This window comes from Columba livia, chromosome 2, assembly GCF_036013475.1.
Source record: "Columba livia isolate bColLiv1 breed racing homer chromosome 2, bColLiv1.pat.W.v2, whole genome shotgun sequence".
NCBI lineage: Eukaryota > Metazoa > Chordata > Aves > Columbiformes > Columbidae > Columba > Columba livia.
This window is the reverse complement of record NC_088603.1, coordinates 12553753-12575265: the sequence shown is the minus strand read 5'-3', so window position 1 is coordinate 12575265 and position 21513 is coordinate 12553753. Positions and strand designations below refer to the sequence as shown.

Sequence of the window (21513 nt, the reverse complement as noted above, 5' to 3'; positions counted from 1 at the left end):
TTATTCCATTTTCCATTCACTGACTAGGTTTCCAGATACGTATTTTTGAGTTAGATAATAACTAAGGAGGACAGAGCACAGGAGCAGTAGGTCCCTTGTAACTTTAAGCAGTATCTTATCTGTTGCACACCTTGGCTTTTTGTAATGAACACGTAATGCTTTGTAGCCAAGCTTTTCAGAGGAATGCTGTTGTCATCTTTCCCCTCTGTAAAAGCCCCTCTGCTCCCGACACTTTAATTGCAGTTGCCTAAATGAGGCACTGCAGAGTGTTAATGTATGAGTCTGAGCGACAACACACTTCTCTTTTCACAGAGCTTTTGCCCTTGATCATGAATTTAGAAGAGCACATACCTTAAAAATAACTGGAGATTCAAGGGGAATTGCTGCACTTCGCCTCGTGCATGAGGTTTGTGAATACAGGATCATTCAACAATAACTCATATTGTTTCCCTGGGAATAACAGGCAATGCAATTAGTGAACTACTTAATAAGTGTTCGGTTAGGGAGGACAGAAGCGACATTTCTCTGTTTCTGGAAGCAATGTTCAGTGTCCACATGTTCCGAAGAAAAAAAAAGGCTTGAAATCCTGCCTGCAGCCTCCCTTCTTGCAAGCTGCCCCTCCGGCTTCTCCCAGACAAGGCAGCAGGATGTTTTTATTCCCTCTGGGGCTATCCTCCTTGGCTTTCTCCCGGGAGTCGGGCACAGCCGGCGGCCCAGAGGGAGCGGAGTTTGGGGGCGAGGGCTGGCGGAGCTGATGTCAGAGCAGGGCGGCGGGAGCCATTGGGCTACGGGAGACTTCGCAGCATCAAATCCGTCCCCCCCGCTCCCTCCACCGCCTCCCCCCGCCCCGCACCATTGGCTTCAAAGCGGCCGGTGCCCAGCAACTCGCAGAGGTGCAAAAAGTGGCCGCGGGGCCGGTAGAGCCTCTGCCGCCGCCCCCGGACATCGCCCCGGCCGGGCCCGGCACGTCGGGGCGGAGGCGCGACCCCTCGCCGCGCCGCTGGGCAGCGCCGAGCAGGCAGCCAGCCCGCCCCGCCGCGTTATAAAAGCCGCCTCCAGAAAGAGGAGAAACTCCACGGGAGGAAAACATCTCGGCGCGGTGCTGTTCCGTTGAAGTACAGGCATGACATCCGTCCTGGGCAGCAGCAGGGCGTCGGGAGGGCCGAGCGGGCAGCTGAAATGCAAGTCCAAGAGGAGGAGAAGGAGGAGATCAAAGAGGAAAGGTAAACGACATTTTTTTTTTCCTTTTTCCTTTTTTTTTTTTTTTCCCTCTCTCTCTCTGCCTGTTTCCTGCACACACGGCCGGGCATCGGCTGCTCCTGTGTTTATTGTCTGTGTATGGCGCACGGCGGCACCGGCCCTGTCGCTGCCCCGACGGCCGGGGCGGGGCGGGCGGTGCCTTCCCCACCGCACCGATCCGCCACCAGCGGGGTCCGGCCGGGGGCGAAAGAGGCCGCCGCTCTTCCGTCGGACGGACAGTGTTGCCTCCCCTCTCTTTGTTTTGGGCTGAGCTTGAGCCCCGCGGAGCTGCCGGCAGGCGGGAGCTCGGCGGGCCCCGTCCGAGGCAGCGCGGTGCGGCGGAGCTTTCCCGGGGGCTCCGCCGGCCCCGGCACTGCCCCCTCCCGCCTCCAGCGCCGCCAGCCCGGCCCCAATCTGATGCCCGTCCCGCCGTGTCCTGCCGTGTCCCGCTGCCCGCCGGTGCCAGCGCCAGGACGTGTCCCCGGCAGCACACAGCGCCCGGCCGGCGGGGCGCGCCCCCCAAACTACCTCCTTTCCTCCTTTATATATATATATATATATATATGTATATATATATGTATATATATATTGAATATATCAAATATATATATAAAGATCTACCCAGATTTTCTGTTTTGGTGCTGTTCCCCTTCCCTAAGCAAACCTCCGCTAGGAAAGCGCTAATTGGCAGAAGCAGGAAAAGTAAAGCCACAGGATGTCATTGCGAACGGGGAATCTGCCCTAGATAAAAGCTCTTCGCAAGGCTGTCCCGTTTTCTCCTGTAGAGGAGATGGCACACTACTGCCTGATTTTTGATGTTGTGCCTGAAAAAGCCGAAGTTAACAGACAGTGAACACTTTAAAGTAAAATTAACTGATACGAGAAGCAGAGTGCCAGAGATGCCCAGCTGCAACTCATTTGATTGCAGGGATGCGAACTCCAAGTGTTTCTCTGAGCAGTAAACATCACCTAACCTGTAACTGTCATAATTACATGAGACTAACGCAAGTTTTAGTCAGCTAGCTTGACAACTCAAGACAATACTTTGGGTACCGTACCTCTTCTTCCGATTCTAGAAATCCTAATTTGGAGGCGTCCCTAGCTAAATGTGTTTTAATTATTGATTGTGTTAAAGCCAATGAGCACGGTATTTGACAACTTTTTAGAAAGGTGTCAAAGCAGGTTTTGTATAAAAACTACTGAAAACTGGTCAAATGCTAAATGCTAGACTGTATCATTTGATTGTCACTATTTTAACTTTAATGTCTGAACTCGCTGTATTCAGAATCACAGTAACAAATAGTGACCTGCCCATGAGTAAAACCAACAGACATGCAGATATATCAGTACTTTGGGTAGGTTTGTAACCTTGACTTGTTACTCTGGAGCTACAGCATGCTGTAACACCTGGTGACAAAGGCTGTGTTTCATGTTCTGTTATTTTAAAATACTAAGTAAAGGGAGCACTCTCATACTCTCTCTCTTTAAATCTGCTTGTAGTTGTGCTCTGGAGACTTCTTTGTGCTGTATTTGTTCAAGCCAAACTACTTTTCTAGGGAATTGCAAAGTTAGCCTAGCCTTAGGTGCCCTGTGCTTGGCCAAGAGAAAAGAGTAATCCATTAATCTATGCAGTCAAGTAAAGGTGCTTCGTTACAAAGGTAAGTTATAAGTGTTGATTTTGTTTTTAAGCAGCAGACAAAAGTAACAGTTTTTCAATAAGACTTTTCTGTTGCTTCCTTTGTTGCTCTGTGTTTTGCCAAAATAAGATGGAAGTTGAATGTTTTAAAAAACACCCAAAAATTTGTTAAACAATAACTTGGTAGATGGCAGCTATTTGCAGAATACATAGCTGGAGGTTGGTGGCATTCTAGAAAGTGCATGACTGACCACTATCAATAAGAATGTGCACTTGAACAGTTTATTTTTATTTCTCCAAATGTGCTATTGTAACCACTTTCCAAATGATGTAGTCGGTTAGTATACTAATTATAGGGAGCAATGCTTATGTTCATATGATTTTTATTTTCTTTTCTATATAATCACAGTATATATTCATAAAAATACACATTCCTGTAAAATTATGCTAGCAAAATATGCCTGTAACTTAAGGCACACCCAGTATAGGACCTGTTGGATTTTACTGCTAGGTTAGTTTATTCCTGTTGATTTTCTGATTGTATCTAATACAAAGGTGTTGGTTAACAAACTGGCTGTCCTGGAGACTAGTCATGAAAATGTGTTAGGCTCATGAGAATTAATATAGGCTCAACTGTTTTGTAGGTTTGATCTATTTAATAGATTGTGAAAAATCTTTTGGAAGAGTTACACCAGAGACACATAGCTTTAACTGTTCTACAGTACATATATATTCTTTATAGCAAGAATACTTTTAGTAGATGCTTTCAAGTGTATAGCTATGCACATGTTTACACATACACACACAGAGATACCTATGGATGCATGTAGACAAAGAAATTAACTTGTCTTAAATTTAAATTGAATATTAATCAGAGTAACTAAATGAAATTATCTGTCACATGCCCACTTCTTAAGGAGATGGACTCCACAAATTATTTATACAGCCTCGTATATTTTATTACACATTACATATGAAGTGTGCTTAAAACCGGGTTGAGACATTACCTGATAGAATATCTAGGAATGTGTAGCAGTGGAAGCAAATATTATTCTCTATTTAACAGCATTGCTTTTCCCCTTCTGATTTACTTTTCATGTTTTCAGTCATATTTTTGTCCTGGTTAGTGTGAATTATAAATCAGTGTGTCTGGCTATAGCACTTTGCTCCATTTCTTTTATACCTGGATGCTCTGTTTTAGGAGTTTCCTGGGGGCAGAAAGCCAGTTCAAGCAAGGAAAGCAAACAACGTTCTCTGAATAGGTAAATTTCCCATTGTATTTAGGCTAAAAACCAGTAAAAAACATGTGCTGTAAGTGAGAGAATTTCCATATACGCAAATTGAACACTGAAAAGTGTAGGACACTGAGCGTAATTCTAGTGTACAATGACATTGCCCAGTAATTAGTTTGCATGCATCTTATTTTTATGGTTATGAAGTCTAGCAGTATATAGATCGTACCTTGAAGACTTAACATTAAATGTCCATGCAATGAATATCACACTGCAAGCATATATTTGCATAGTGATTTCATTCAGTTTTACACTACATGCAGAAAGGATGTTGAAAAGATAAAATGTGTATATTCATAGCCATTTGTTAAATTAGTATAGGTAGTAATATTTTCATTATCATTTAGAAAATAAATGTGTTAATTCCCAGTGGGATGTAAATATCTTAATTTCTCAAAGACCTAATGAAAAATAAATACAGCCAGAATATCTTCATCCTAATTTCATGTAAAAGCAGTAATAGGTATTTTGTGTTTGTCTCTGTGTTTGTTTGGGTTTTTTTAATCTGTGTGTATAAAACGACCAGAGGTTAGAAACCTTCGCGTGCTGTTTTAGAGAAATCCATTTTAAATTTTTCGGGCTTTGTAGGAAGTTGCTGGATTTGTGGGTTCTTGTGTTTTCTCCAGGGCTCTGGAATATGGCTGAGTATTGGCAGAATTCAGCACAGCTGCCTCAGCACGGTTTGTACAGCTTCCATAGCCTGCGGTGTAGATTTTCAAAAGAAGGTTTGTTGCCTCAGCTAAATGATTAAAAGTGACCACACAAAAGCACGGTTGCTGTTTACTGATAGTACTAAAAAGCCCACACTTCAGCAGCCTCCAGCAACTTAGAAATCAACATACAGAAAGTAAGTATGAAATGGGTAATTGGAGACATGCCCCTTTGGAGTTATTTTCCAGTGTAAGATAACAAATAATCCACCTTATTTGTAATTCTGTTTTATACGCCCAGCGATTAAAGTTAATTACTGGAAACAGGAAGGAATCAGGTATTCCTGATACGATAGAAACCCATGGCCGAGGTCATTGCTGATACAATGGGACACTAAATAAAAGTTGACAAGATTAAACTAAATAAGGGCGGCAAGCAGGTGAGAGAGGCAAAATGATTGTGAAATGAAATCCAATGAAAAATTAATGAAATAGAAAGATTGTGCTGAGGACGGAGGGAGGAAACCAGCTTGGTTCTTCATCATCCTGCGATGCCAAAGTAATAAATGAGCGTGTTTCATCTCGGTGAGGTTCAGGGACACAACTCCTTCCCCACAACGGGATTGTGCTGTGCTTCAAGATGTGTTCCGCTTATCTCGTCCCCTGACAGCTCAAGACAAACGGACTGGATTTGGTGATAAAATTAAATTGATTAAACCTTTATCCATCATCTAATTTGGTACCTTTCTTTTTTATTTTCTTTTTTACTATTACCTCCAATTTCTAGTGATCCGTGTAATGACAGCAATTTGAGATAGCATCAAGGACATTAGCTACGATGACTGAACTTAAATTTAGAATAAAAAATATGGGATTCATGAGTCCATATCTAAACAGCAGATGATTAGGTTATAGCAGAGTTGAATCTTCCTAGCAACCGCATGTAAATGTGAGGACAATAAAATGGCATATTTTACTTTGAGAGAGAACAAAATATTTAAACTTTATCTCTGATTATTAATTATGTAAGTAGAAAAAGCACTAATATAAATATTGACCATAACTTATAGGTACAATGGCATATATAGCCATTTTTACCTTTTTGAACACAGAAATTAAGTCAGATGCTGTGCTTTCTTCAGTGGTGATGCAGAGACATATAAAGCTAGTGGCAAAGTATCATACTGCTGGAAACTGGTTCATATTGCTTAAAATTCTGTAACTCCTCCTTGGTGATTTGGGTAGGGAAATTCTCCCATAAGGAGAGAATTTGTAAGCTTTGCTTACAAATTCCAGTTTAAGTGATATTAATGGAGTTTATAAAATACTTAATGGCAGCCCTTTCTGAAGTGATACCCTACAAATGGAAATGCTGCACTAAAAATTAAAGGTCAGATGAAATTGCCTTGTGAAATATCAAAGCTACTAAAGGTCTGTGCAAACTGTTTTCTTAGGTTCCTTTAATGCAAGTTGTATTAAAAAAAAAGTGAACATTAGAATATCTGTCTGATCTCTATTAACTGTACTAGTTTTGAATTACTGCTGTCCGATATTGGATAGGTTTTGTGAGTAATAGTGAACCTGAATTGATCCCTGTTTACAGCTAAATATCTCTACAACCTTTCAGGCAGTTTACCACTTTTTTCTGCGTAAACTATTAGTTATCCAGACAAAAAATGCTGATATGCATCAATAGATAGATCATTCTCAAGGTACCATGATGAAATTGATGTTTTCTGCATAAAACAGCTTGTTTTGCCTGCAAATCATGTAAGTTCCAATAGTGAAATGAAATGCTTACCTTCCTGCTCTGGCTGACCTTTGTTCCTCGCTATATTAATTTGAAATGAAGCAGCCAACCCAGAGGACTTTTTAACAGCATATTGTGATATATAATATATTAAAAAGACCGCTTTGTTAACTGGTGAAAGCAGCTTGTCAACCCGTACTAATAGGCAGTCCTCCCTGAGTCATAAAATCACCAAATTTAATGATTTAACAGAAAACATTAAATGGATGGTGTTATCGTTGTTGTTCAGTCAGTCTAGAATTTCTTCTTATGATGAGTTGGAAATATGAAGATGTATTTCTGGGGCCCTGAGCTAACAATACCCACTCTGGATAAGTACTGGACATTCCTGTGGATGGTTTAGTGAGAATCTCTGCTAATCAAAGCGTGATAACAAGGGAAGCACAGAGCAGGGCAGAGTGTGTGAAGAGCAGGATGGCTAATATTGAAGATGTTATGGTGTCATTAGTGAATGAAAGATGTATTTTCACTTAGTACATTCTCTTTCATTCTGGCTGCTCTAGCTCCCAAATGTGTACTAGAAATAGTGAGGATTCAGAGACATATGGCAAAAGGGACTGGAGATTTTTTAAATTTCAGTAGAAGGAAACTGGTAAGATTATATTGTTCACTTTAGAGAAAAACTTACGAAAGAATACAGTAAAATGAATTTTGAAAAGGAAATATTATAAAGAACATAATCAAGCTATTCTGATTTATTCCTGTGTTTGTTTGCTTCTTTGTTTGTTTGTTTTATTTACAAAGACAGAGGGTTTTAAGGAAACAGAATTTCAGCATGTTTAGTAGGAATGGAGGGACTTTTTCTGTTGGGACAGTATGTAGCTGTCCTGGAGAATGCATTAATTCAAGGTATGGAAAACCAAAACTTACATGGTGTAGGGAGTTGAGCTATATGATTAGCTCAGCTGAGACTAGCGCTAAAAAGTTTGCTGCTCACTTCAGTGAATGAAGGCTTTGGTTTTAGGTAGGATACATTAAGAAGTGTTTGTGGTTTGGTTTTTTTTTTTTTTTTTTTATATGAGATATGAATCCTCTTTTTCAGGAAATTATCTGACTCCTGACTTGCTTGGATTATAGGGAAAGGTGGTTTGTAACGTGGTTTATGGGCTCACTGTGAGGCTTTTTGCACCATACTTTCCTTTCTCAGCCGAAGCGGCAGCACGGCAGTTCAGGAGGTGCCTTTCTGCTGGGCTTGGTGGCGGTGGAACGCATGTCCCTCTGCCCGTGTGCCTCCCCAAACCGGGAACAGGGCTGCCAGGGAGGCAGGCGCATTTCTTCAGAACGTTCCTGACAGCGTTTTAAGTCGTCTTCCTCTCTGTTCCCACTCAACGCCGTGCATGATGTATGTAAAAATAGACTGAAATGGAGACTGATTCCCAATCTCTTACTTTGATGCTATAGTGAGGTTAGGAGGATGGCAATAAAAATGAATTCACCTCCCCTTTTCTTATTCCCTAGGAAAAAGAAACAAAAAGGTGGGATAACAAACTTATGATTTGTTAAGCAGAAAAAAACACAGTTACTGGTGTGACTTCTGGTGTGTTGCCATCAGATGAATATTGTGTAGTAGGGGATTACCCCTCCAAACCATAGTCTGTCTGTGTGAGAGTGTTCCTGCTAGGTTAGGAGTTGATTTCTACCAACTACTCCATCTGATTTTGGAGTTGTACCACTTGTGAGTACTGTTTCTGAAACCTACAGTACAGGCTGGTGGCGTTTTATGTGCAGCTCGGGACTGAGGAATGAGCAATAAGTAGATCTCGGCAAAATACTTCATGCTAAAGTGTGATATTTTTTTCCCCCATTTTTGCATTATCTTTGTTCCTCTCAAGAGAAACGGTGCTCAAAATTATTAGCAGAATCACCTTTCTCTAACTGCTAATGAAACATCAGTGTGAAGAGTCAAAGCTGCTGGGAAGTGTGGGAAGAAAGAAGTAGAATTTGACAGATTTTTTATCTCCATCTCCACAGAAAAAGATTTACACAAAACTAATTTTATGCAATTGCCCACTTCTTAGCACTTATCAGAGACTGTGAAATGGCTATTTATCCTTTAAATAGAGGGATTTGGCAAATGTAAAACGATGGCTATCAAGCTAACTCTAATAATTTATTACCTTTGTATAAGGCCTGATGCTGCTGCCCCTGCTCACAGTAAAATTGCAACTGAAACTTCCCAGCATGAGTCAGGGTGTCAGAACTGTGCTGCTATGTACATGGGTGTCTGTGCCTAAATATATATGTACATATATACATTTTTGTATGAAATACACACATTTTGCTCCAACTGCCTAACCATTTTAAATGAATTACTATAATAAACTCCAAGTTATATTAGTCAAAGGGTCTTAAAGCCTAGAGTAAAAAAATATTTATATTAGGGTTTAAGTTTTTATATTGCATTGAAGGATTTTATTCAGAGACGTAAAAATAAAATACATTTATATCATTTGTGTATTTATACACATCCACTCATCCATGCTGTATGGATTTGTGATTTAAATATATATATATATATGCATATATATATAAATAAATACTCTCATAGCATTTGTGTATGATCTTCCTCAATGTAATACTGATAGTCTTACAGACTATAAAGGCACAGCTGCACAAAGATAAGGGTTTTTTAGAGTGAGAAATAAATAAATGAAATAAACTATTTATAAGCCAGATTTTTCAGGGAATTTCTATATCTGCTTTTGTAGATATGTTTTCTGAGTAGCTAAGTAATTCAGAATAGTGAAAATAGATGCTTACACAAGAGCCAGTAATATTTATGTCAGGAAACCTTGCACCTTTACCAAAAAAGTGGGTTTGGTCTTAAGTTTCTTTGTGTGCTGATCTTTCTCTAGCTGAATCTTATGGAAGAGCTGACATAACTGGGAGCAGAAGCCAACCCGGAGCTCGTACTCTGTTTTACAGCCATGCCAGAAGCCCTGCCACAAACTGCCAGGCAAAATGCCTCTGGATCCTTGAACAAGATTTGACTGAAATTAACTTTCATTGACTGGTTTCCAGGTTGCGATTTCCCTCCCTCGTGCCCATCATGAGTTGCAGTTGAGGTGTCGGTATGAATGGTGATTTTGGGAGGCGAGGGGCAGAGCCGCAGTGGTCTGCGTTGCCTCCATTGTTGAGCAGGAGCAGCACAGGCAGTAATTAAATTGGAGCTCAGCTCTTGCTGCTTGTGGGTTTAGCAGTTTGAAAGAAACAGTACAAAAAGTGAATGTTCTCTAATATCACATCTCCTCCAGTTGGAACTACTGCAAATGTTATCAATTGATCGGTGTTTATCACTTATGTATGCTAGAGCATGTGATATCTGTCCTTAAAATGTGTTGTTTCTAAAATCTAGACACTTGACTCATTTTCAATTCACATTTCTAGTGACCAGTTTTTCCAGCTACAGGACAGAAGTTTACTTTACCTGGTGCTGTGCCCACAAGGAGCACTTTTTATGCCTTCAGCCGAAATGCATGAGCACAAGTTATTTGATTATATTTTTAAAAAAAGAAATAAGTTTCACTGTGCGAATTCTTTAGATTTCATGTGCAGGAAGAAGAGCGGATATACAGTATTAAAGCATAAACGTGAAGCGTTTCAGTACAGCCAGAACAGGTCAAAAGCTAGTCTTTTTAGGTTAACTTGTACCCTACCAATAATACTTATTTTAAAAAGAGACTTTAGCTCTGCATTCCTTTTGTTGAAAAAACTGAAGAATTTTGGAGTCCTTGCGTGTTATAGCACAAGGTGTAAACTCAAAGGTTAAAACAAGCTGTAAGAGACTAACAGTGCCAGTTACCAGAAGATGGTTATTAGGTGTCAAAAAAAAAGTGGGGATTTTTAAAAATGTACCCTGGCTTTGATTAGTCAGAAATGAAATAGCCCTTTGCAGTTTAGAACTGTGCTTTGTAATAGAAGTAGTTTAACAGAACACAGCTTTGTAGATTGGTTAGCCAGGGCACATTTTTAAGCAGATGACACATTCTGTGTAAATGGGGTAAGAAGCCATAGACAAAGAAGTTTTGTCAGGTTTTCCTGAAGGCTACCAGTGAATTCCTTGTTAAATTTATACTTTTATGATGTGAGGCACATAGAACTATTCTTCCCAGCCAGTGACTAAGATCATCCTTCTCTTCAGAGAATTCCAACTCATCCTAGCCAGCAAGGACTCTTATTGCCCAGAGTTAATAAAAATGCATCAGTGTAATCATATTAGGTACATGCTCAAAGTATTAATCAAAAGTTGTCATTAACTCTCATAGACAGAGATGCCACATTCCCCCAGTTTATAGGGAGGGGAACTGAGTCAGAGCAGTTAATAAATCTGTTGCAGAGTTAATTAGTGAGATGCATTAATTCAGGAGTCTCTCAGTCTAGTTTCAAGCGAACCTGTTTCTAGATCGTGCCTGTCTTTTCTGTAGCTGCATCACGTCTGCGGGTGCATTACATCATTTGGGTTTATTATTGTGAAATACCCGTGTGAAATGGCAGGTCCTGCTCGCAGGCAGGAGCAGGTATAATCCCTGCCTGCAAGGCAGCCTGCGACATCTGCCCACAAAGCAGTTCCGCCTGGTGCTGTTTGAAAGAAGAAGACTTTTTATTTATTTATCTGTTTTATATGTAAACAAGTGCATGGGATCAAATTCCTCCTTAGTGTTAAATCACATTTGCTCTTCAGTTCCTGGAGGGCTTTTGATTTCTCCCCAAATGGCTTGTTACACATGCTGAGGGCAAGGTTTCTGTGTATCCAAGTTTACATTTTAAAGACAAATCTTTCTTTAATATTAGCAGCGCATTGCTGACAAATCTGCAGAATAACTCTATTTTAGTCACACACATTCCTTCTTTCAGATGCTGTGAGAATTGCTTATGGAATTAATTGAAACTGTTACAGATTTTAATTTTTTTTTTTAAATGAGATTGCTCCTTTTAGATGAATCACTTAATTTCAGTAAGATCAAATATTATCTAGATTTCATAACCTCTGTTTCCGTTAGAAATCCTAGTGCTCACATTTGTGCCTTGCATGTCGGTAATCAATTTTGTATATACACGTGCTTCTTGAAAGAGCCAAGAGACTATTCCACTTTAGCTAAAACCATTACAAATTGACTGTACTCTTTAACCATAAGACTTTAACTAAATGTGGCAGACAGCTCTAAGATTAAAAAAAATAATAATGAATTAAGCCCTGGTTTCTGAGTCTAGGAAAGTAATTCTAAAAGTTACAAACATTTAAAAAAATCTCTTCCCTATGTATTGCTACTTTAATTTTGCCTTAAAAAACTCCAATCCCTCATCAAGAGTCTCCAAAATGAAATGAAAACGAGATGCAATGAATTACACACTGTTTTGGATCTTGTAGAGTACTGTTTTAACAGGAGTATTAATTAAACACTACAGAAGCTGTCTCAATCTATTGTTAATGATTAAAAAGATAACAGCAAAGGCTCCAAAAAGCCACTTTTTAAATAAAACTGTGTATGTAACCCTGAAGATCCATGTGTTTATTGTATATTTGCACGTTTTGCATGTATCTCTTTTGTTACTAAAACACCCATCTCTCTCCTCCACTTCTTGTTGTTTTCTTAATCCTCTCATGTAGCCTCAGCTATTGAAGCAGCTGTTGTTCATACAAATTATAAAAATGAAAATACATATGAGATTGGTGGCTGGATAGGACCAATATATCATCGAAGGTCTTTGGGGTAACACATGGCCTTGGTTCAGCGAAATCACTTGTTCAGTCGTTCCATTGCTGCTCAGAAAAGCAGTAAATAATAAGTAACAAGATCTGCATACAAATATGCAGCTGTTTTTTTTTTGTTTGTTTGTTTGTGTTTTTTTGTGGAATCAGAAACTGGATAAGAAGTTAACTATTCTTTTCCTAAAATTTTTCTCTATATTAAAAAGTTTGCAATGTACTTACTTGCCAACACCTGTTTCTTAGGGCTCATTCTGTCTTATCACATCTAAACTGATCTTCCTACCACTTCCTGAGCTGAAGAAATGTTTCTCTGACACTGGCATGTAAAGCTGAGTTCTGTGCTGTTTAGACAGAAATGGGAGACAGCAAAAGTAAAGGTACAGGGCTGAGACTATTGCTCTAATGGTCATTATAGCAAAAGCAATGTGTGCATCATATGCAGGCAGTTGGATGAAAAAAGTGGTTTGTTAATTTTGGTTAATCTTGGTTTTAAATATGTTTCATTTTGTTGGTTTGCCCCATGCTATATTGTTGTAAACACTGGGGTCGTGCACATACCTGTCAGCAGGTGTGATCGTGTGTAGACCTCGTACAGACAATCCACTGAATATCCATCTGTCATTTCCCCGTGCTCCAGCAGGTATCACTGAGTTTGAGTGTTGTAGATGTGGATGATGATGACTCACCAAAACCCACAAGGCAAAAAGATACTTTTCAGTGATCATCAGCACAGGCTTTGCACAGAGATGAGGTACAGGTGGGCAGGCACACTAAAAGCACGATGAGACGTGATGCTCTGAGCACATCTGTGGCCACAAGCATGGCTTAAGGGTACCAGCCATACGGGTTCCTGACCAAATGCAGGAGACTGGTTTCCATCAGCCCTTTCTAGCAGACAGCTTGTCTCTGCTGAATGTTGACAATGTATTACATAAATTTCCCTGCAACAGCTTGTTTCAGAAACTTTCCTCGGTAATGTAGATTAAGTTAGAATTTTGTTTTGACTGCTTTAATGCATATTCATTAGATAAAAGCCCAGACAATTACAGTGATAGTTTCACTAGCAGGTGGAGTATGTTTTAGAATTTGACGAGCATGGGATTTGCTGGAATAATCTCAGAGAAATTTGGGGGATTATTTTTATGATGGGGGTTTGTATCCAAAGTGAGAACGTAAGCAGATTTTAAGGTGATTTCATTGTGTTTTTACATTAGTTTGCTTTTACCATTTTAAATCTAGAATAAGTTCATACTTTGAACAAATGAAGGTCTCTTAGGACAAGCAATGAACCACACAAATAAATGCTACCTAAGTAATATAGTTTGAAATTGCATAAATAGTAAGCAGCAGTATTTCTAAAGGAATATCACTTTATTGCATTCATTTTCCAAAAGAGTAAAAAGAACTAGAAAAAATATTTTCTATTTTCACTTGTATAATATTCACTTTCATCCATTATGTACATTAACATTATAGATTAATTTTTGTTGAGTAGGTAATATTACAGAAAATATGCATGCATCAACACTCCTAAGAATTTGTGAACAAAAGCACTATTTCCTTTTTTGTTTCCATTAGAAAAGAGAGAAAGATTGAGGGCAGATTCAAGACAAAGAGAATAGGAGCCCAATCCTCTGCTGTTACGTGCAATATTTCAGTAGCATCAGGTTCTACCACTTATGGGACCTTCATCCCATAGGTCATCCTCACAAGGGTGGTCCTGTTGTCTTCAGTGCAGATTGACATCAGTGGCAATATTTATAGGAACTGGGGTCATGCTAACTGGCACTATTAGTAGCGGATCATTGCCAAATTAGAGTTTCAAAATGAAAACAAGGAAGTTAAAATTGCACACTCAGGAAAGCACTTTATTTCATCCCTTCAGCGCAGCATCAGAATTTAACACAAAAAGAGGTTTAAAAATACACTTGCACAGCACAGAAGTTATCAGTCTGGACTCCCCATCTGTTGAACACCTTGTAAGTAAGTAACAGTAGCAGTGCATGATCTGACTTAAACAGAAATCATCATGTAAAAATGCTAATAATTTCTCTACGCTCTTTTGTTACTAATGGAACTTCAAACCTATGAATGCATATGTTTATATGCAATTTCTATTTATATACTTAAACACAGACTCTCTAGTACTATGCATATTAATGTACCAACATGTGTTCCAGCAACGCGTATATTAACGTACATGCATATTTATATAAAGGGTTGAAATCAGTGGAGGTTTTGTCCTAGGCTTCATAAGGAGCTTGGATCAAATTACATTTTTTTAATAACCATTGGGCCAAATTTCCACAAATTTATTTGGTTTGTAACATTGTCTTGTTGTAGTTGGTTTTTCATCCTTAAGCATGATATTTTTCTGAGCTGCATCATTTTCACAAGCTTGTGTAGAGACGTATCTCTGTTGACAGAGCTCCCTTTACCATCCTCCTTTGTCTTTCTTGTTTTCAGTGTGTTTTAATCATGTTTTGTAATCCCCTATGCTGTTATAACTGATTAATTAGCCAACCTTCAGTTTTAGGCTCTGAATTTTTCTCTTAGGCTCAGCCCATTTATAATCTCAGCTGAAAAGACAAGATTGAATAACTGCTTTGTAATTCATCTTTTTGCATCTCATACCCATCATAATTATTGTTTGTCCTTTAATATAACTGTTTTTTTTAAAGGTAAAATGTTACACTCTGCATTATCTGGGCTCTTAGCCTGAAAATGAATCCATACAGATGTGCTGCTGTGAAATAGCAAAAGTCAAGGAGTCCATAATTTGTGTTCTTTTGTAGAATTCGGGACCTCAAATATCTATTTCTTAAATAAATTAAATAAACTGTGGCTGGTAAAAGTTAATGGTAGATGAATTGTTCTTTTGCAGAGCTTTCGTCACTTTGTATTTTCAAAGTTTTCTTTGCAAAGAGGCAGCGTAGAAACCTATGTATATTTGTATACTTATGAAAAGTAAATAAATCCAAGATTTTCATCCAGTCGTAGGATGACAAATTCTATGGTTTTCAGAAAATTACATTATGGGTCCTGCAGGTGTACTAGCTACTGGTGGCAGTGAAAGGACCATCCTCCTTCAGAAGTTTAAGTCTAAGCTTCCCTCAACTCCTTGGCAAGATTTCTGCACAAAGCCTGTTTGGTCAGAGCTTGTGGAGGGAGCATTTTTCTCTGCTGCACTTGGTGTGTGCATTTTTTTATATAGTTGGGATTGAAATTTTGAGGGATTGAAGGGGAATCAATTTGCCATTACCTTTTTCCAGCTGGAAACCATGCGATGGCAAACTTTCTCTCCCCGCTCCCTGGCAGACAGCATGAAAGCATAGTGGAAATTTTGCCAAGGCACTGTACTTTTGCTGGGACAGGCAGAAGAGCGATGAATAAGGTATTCCTTTGCTTGTCTCACCTACTGTCCTAGTCACTATCTGAAGCACCAGCTGGCAGCACAGAGAGGATTTATGTCTCCAAAAGGAAGTGGCTGTCTCCAAGTGCCATATAATTTATGCAGAAATTGCTTGTTTCTGCTTTCTACTGCAGCTAATATCCACATGGCCTTGTCCATCTAAAGGACCCTGTTCTCTTCAGCCTGAAATTGGCCAAAGCATGTTATACAGGCTGTCCCATATGTACTTTCTTACATCAGAGGCCAGGCAGTGCCAGTCGGCTGCTGGGGTCTCTTGCAGCTACGCATTTCTGTTATTCATGTCATCTGAGCCTTTCAAAATCTGTGAGAGCTTCAAACACTTCTCAGTAGGGTTACTGCAGGTTTTGGAATGGTACTGTTTAATAATACAGTTAAGTATATAATAAATAATAAATACTAAATATATAATGTATAATATGTAATATGTAATGTATAATATACAATATGTAATATATATTATACAGTATATGATATGTAATATATAATATATAACATATAATGCATAATACATAAAATATATAATATATAATATGTAGTGTATAATGTATAATATATATACTATTATATAATATAGAATACATAATATACAATACATAATATATAATGAAAGAAAACAGCTAAGGTCAGATTGTATTTTAACTGATTTTTTTATTGCTTCCACAACTCTGTGTGATCTTTGAAGGTATTAGATTAAAAAAACAATTTCAAACATGAATAACAAATAATGTGCAGAAAACTTCATTTCAGCTTGAATTAGCAATGTGAAGCGCCTTTCCGGGACTGTGATTCCAGTCTGCCAGTTTCCCAGAGTGCGCAGAACAAGTGTGGCTGTGACCAACAGAGCCCATCAAGCATTTTGAAATAGTCTCTAGTGCTCATTTATTTATTCAGGAAGAACTAATTTTAAATATTCTAGTAGGCCTTTCAGGCCATATGGCATCTTGCTTTCCTGACTGTTTGTTTTTTTGTGTTTTATTTTTTAAGAGATTTCCTCTCTTGCAGATGTTTGTTCACTTACAGGCTCATATTGTCCGGAACCATGGCTCTGTTCCCAGTCTCCAGCCAGTCCCCTTAGCTGCTCTCTTTGGACAACAATGTATCAGCAAGGAGCAGCTGACTCTGACGCAACTTGGTTAGGCTGAATTTTGGGACAGCAGAATATTTCTTTAGAAGACACAGCATCTCAAGAGTTGGTGAGGCTTCAGGGAGATGCAAGACCCCACCTACAACAATTTGTCCCCCAGAAGGAGAACTGTTGACATGAGACACACATGAGACAGTCACCTATGTTGCCTTCTGCACATGCTTTCCATTGAGTGTGACTGGAAAGTCTGTTTTATGAAGAAGTCCATGAACTCCATGTTATTTGTCTGGGTGCAGGTCAGGGGCTTCAGTTTGGTGTGTGCTCACGAGATGCTGAAATGTTGGGGTCACAGGATGGTTCCTGTTCTGCCTGATGTGCTCACGTGAACATCTGAGAGATATGTTAGTAGGGAGTCACACAGCCATGTTTCTCCTATGTCTCCTGGTGGTATGCTGGGAGCTTGGTAGCCTGTTGGTCCCCCCAGACCCATCAGCAAGGAAGATGTGTCTTTACCGGATGTTTATCTGCGGTTTGGGGGCAGGATCACACACTTGTAAACTGGATTTCTACTAAAAGAAGCTCTATTCCGAAACTGGCAGTGCTGAAACTTAAAATTATCTTCTCCTTTATTACTAGGACATATTTTTAGGCCCTAATTCATGTCTCATGTGAACGCAATCCTCCCACTCCCACATTGGGAGTACTGAACTGGAGTCTGAGGGTTGCGTGTTACATTTTCCTGAAATAGCTGCTACCCAAGATTTTGAATATTTACATTCTTTGCATTTCAAAAAAAAATGCACCCACTGTTTTTGGGTCTGTTCACAGTCTAAAAATAGTGAAAAATCCAAGTATGAACTGCTATCTTTTGTCTTCTTGTCACTCAATTCTCATTTTTATTTTGGTTGCATGGAGGGGATCTTTGCTTAGTTACTTTGCATCTAGATGCTGCAAACTGAAAAATATTATAGAATATAGGCCCAATTCCCATAAAAAATATTTTGAATGCCTTGTGTTTTCTGCACTCTCCACTTGACCTGCAGAACCACAGCTGTGGTCACCCCTCACTACCTGAAGCTGTTTATGCTCTTTTGTCTTCAGTGGTCAGAGTGGAGCCAAACCCAGTGCCATACCTAGATTACTTGCCAGTTGGAGAACCCACAGCTGGTGTGTGTGGAGCCAAATGCTGCTAAAAATCCCCTCAGGGGAGCCCAGACGTACAGTAAGGGCAGCGTCTACCCTTCTCCAGCTAATGCCATCAGGCATCAGCCAGCAGAGTTCAGAGAGGAGACCTGATCCTGTCACAGCCAGGTGGAGGAAGGAGGTGGCCAAGGAGGCTGCGAGCCAAGGGAGTGTGGCTACTGTGTCTGGCGGATGTGATGCCATAGCCCCTGCATGGTTGCCCGACCACCCAGCAGCCCTGAGGGCATGGGCCCCAAGAAAGCTAGATCAGCGCTGATGGTGGTGAAGCAAGGAGTTCAGTGGGACTCCACTCAATTAAAAACCCTGCTGGTACACAGGTTAGCAAGCTATCAAGCTGGATGATGGACTCCAGTAGGACAGGAGTTTATTTTAACTGGAAATGCAGCCATGTTGCCATTGGCACTGGCTCTGTGGGTGGAGGCAGCTTGGCTGTGGGTGGGTCCTGCCCTCCCCATCTGTCACACACACTTGTGACAGTGTTCTTCATCTTCTTTCAGGTGTCACTATCCTCCATTGAATATTTATGGTGTTCATGCGATCCTGACAAACAGAGAGGGTGACCCTGCACCCCAAATTTCCAGGAGCTGCTCCTAGGTATGCAGGGAGTCCATTCGGTGGGATACTTGTAGTTATTGCAGGAATGAGCCTTCACGGTCACATCGGGGTAACCATGGTCTCCTGATGGAGAATGCTGTGATCTTGGACAATGTCCACGGCCATCATGCTCTTCTTACATGGGAGGTCCATTCAGAAGAGCAAAGAAACAGGATTTTGTCAACAAGTAGCCCAGCAGCAGGGCTGGCTCAGTGCCTCTGTGTTTGGAAGGTAAGCCAAGCCACACCACAAACAAATTCTAGATATAAAAGATGTAAAATATGTATGTTTTGCCACAGAATGCGGACGGAATGACAGGACAGACTTTCTAGCAGAGACTTTTGCAATAGGACAAGGTGTAATGCTTTTAAACTAAAGGAGAGGAGATTCAGGCTAGACATGAGGAAGAAATTTTGTGCAATGAAGGTGGTGAAACCCTGGCCCAGGTTGCTAAGAGGGATGGTAGATGCCCCATCCCTGGAGACATTCAAGGCCAGGCTGGACAGGGCTCTGAGCAACCCGGTCTGGGTGAAGATGTCCCTGCTCATCGTAGGAGCGTTGGACTAGATGACCCTTAAAGGTCCCTTATAACCCAAACTATTATATGATTCTGCAATTCTTTGGAAATGTACATAAAATAAAAGGTAAATTCATTCTTTTCTTTAAAAAATAATGAAGTATCTTACTCTCTGAGCATACTCCACAGACTAATATGATCAACCCAATAACCACTGTCTTTAAAGAGAAGAAAAACAAGCTGGGTATAAACCTTGGGAAAGATATGTTTCATACCTTTACATAAATTAGGCAAAAATTAACGAGACATTTAGAAAATGCAAATCAAATCTGTTCTTTGTTTTAATCTATTATTATGGAAGTTTGCAATAGGTAGGATTAGAAAATGATTGCTGAGAAATGTTATTGGTTTTCTGAATATTTCAAATCACTGAGGAGTCATTTAAAATAAAACCATCAGCAGACGGCTATATCAATATACAAATGGAAAGGAATCAGATATTTCTGGTACTGCAAAAAATTAATAACATAAGTCATTAGCATTAGTACAACTTTCTTCTCTTTCTAATTTACAGCCACGTATCTAGATTAACTGTAATATATTCCTGGGTTTAGGACACACTGTCCTCCACTGAATGCTTAGCCTGGAAAGGTTATTAACATTGAATGGGGACTGTTCTCTCAGGAGAGCTGCCGATAAAATGACCAGGGAAAGAAATAGCACAACTTCTCAAATTAGCATAATTAGTAATTATCTCTTAATAGCCCCACTTGGCTTTGGAGACTTGGCACTTGAAATTCCGCTTAAAGTTCAGTGAGGAAAAACAAATTTCACGCTGAAATGTCTCAATAACACAGCTGAGCTGCTGAGGTAATCGTCTGGTTTAGGTAAAGGGAAAGAGATGAACATATGGATAGGGAAGATCTTTCCTGTAAGTGCTGTGTTTGTGTTTGCATATGTAAAGCTCTTTAAGCTTAATGGTACAATTGCCACTTTCTCTGGGAGGCAAGGGGAGGGCAGGAGGATAAGTGGGACTTTTCTCTCTTCTTTAGTGGAGAGAAATAGATAAAGATAAAAAACTAAAATTCGTAAATCCCATTCATTTTTCACCAGAACAGTGTAATTTCTGTTTCACGTTTAGCTGAAATAAGAAACCTAGAGACAAACAAGTCAAGTGGTGGATAGGAACAGCAGTCTTTATCATAGCCAGTGGCAGAACTAAAACCTTCCCAAATGGGGACAGTTCTCCAATATTTAACTCAAGGCAAAATTGGATGAATAAGCACAGGGAGCCTGGTAACCCTAGTTCTTTTCTTTTTGTGGCAAAGAAACAGATGGCTCTCTTTAAGGTGCTTTTGGCTGGGGAAGAACAAAAGCAGAAGAGAAATATTTACCATTTTTACATACCTAAAGCCCAGTCTTCTTTATCCTCAGGCAGAAAGCAATTCATCAGCCCATCCTGATCGAAACAAGCCTTTGTTATTAAGAAGGCACACTCTGTTTTACATCTTGCACAGCTGGTTGGAAGCTTTCCACCAAGAAACACATAGACAATTGATAGGGCTTCCTAAAATAGTTTGAAATAGGAAAATAAGTTGTTTCACTGTACCTTCTTTATCAGGCATACCAGTTCATGTTGGGTGCCAGCATATCAGTAATGGATTTATCGAGATGATGGTTTGGGGGGCTTTGGGGTGGTTTTGTGAGATATATATAGGTACACACACACATACATATGTATATGTATTTTTAAGTGCTAGACTGCCATATCCTGAAGGTGTGGGGAATGAGGGGTGCAGTGGTTCATGCCACACATGGTCCCTTTTGGGGTAGGGTCAGGTGCCCTATGGAAAAGACATTTTTTGTTCTGCCTGCAGAGCAGAGGACCCTTTTGCTGCAGGGAAATAACTCATTTGGTGCTCCGTCAACACACAAAATAGGAAAGATGAAGATAAACTAGTCAGAGGAGGTTGACAGCTGTTGTAAAACTGATCGGCTGACACACTCATGGCCAGAGGAGGAAAAGGTTTGGCTTAGAAACTCTAATTAAGGCTGGCCAAGGTCCATTAGCTCATCTTCACTAGTAGCTTCGAAGCCTCACACCCTATGTATCACCCTTATTATACAGGTTCTAGGTGAGAAATGTGATTAAGCAATCTGCTCTCCTGTGTTTCCAAGGCCCAGCCTCTGAAAGCATTTCAAATGCCTCTATCAACCAATAAAATCCATTTCAAAATTCAGAAAGAGCATGAAGGCAAAGAGAGAGAAAACAGAAAGAAATGGAAGCAGATCAAAAGAGATGAAATGACATTTGAAAAGTATGGAAATTAGGAGAATATTGAGAC

The 21513-nt window shown here is 39.9% G+C and overlaps 1 protein-coding gene across 1 annotated transcript in view; it reads left to right on the top strand.

Annotated features, from left to right (window-relative positions):
- Positions 1–816: 816 nt before the first annotated feature.
- The window catches only part of ADARB2 (adenosine deaminase RNA specific B2 (inactive)), a 315094-nt gene continuing 294397 nt past the window's right edge, over positions 817–21513 (top strand). The window contains exon 1 of the mRNA XM_065050500.1: positions 817–1223. Within this exon, the coding sequence (XP_064906572.1) occupies positions 1124–1223 (100 nt within the window). The 5' untranslated portion in view covers positions 817–1123. The remainder of the gene's footprint in view (positions 1224–21513) is intronic.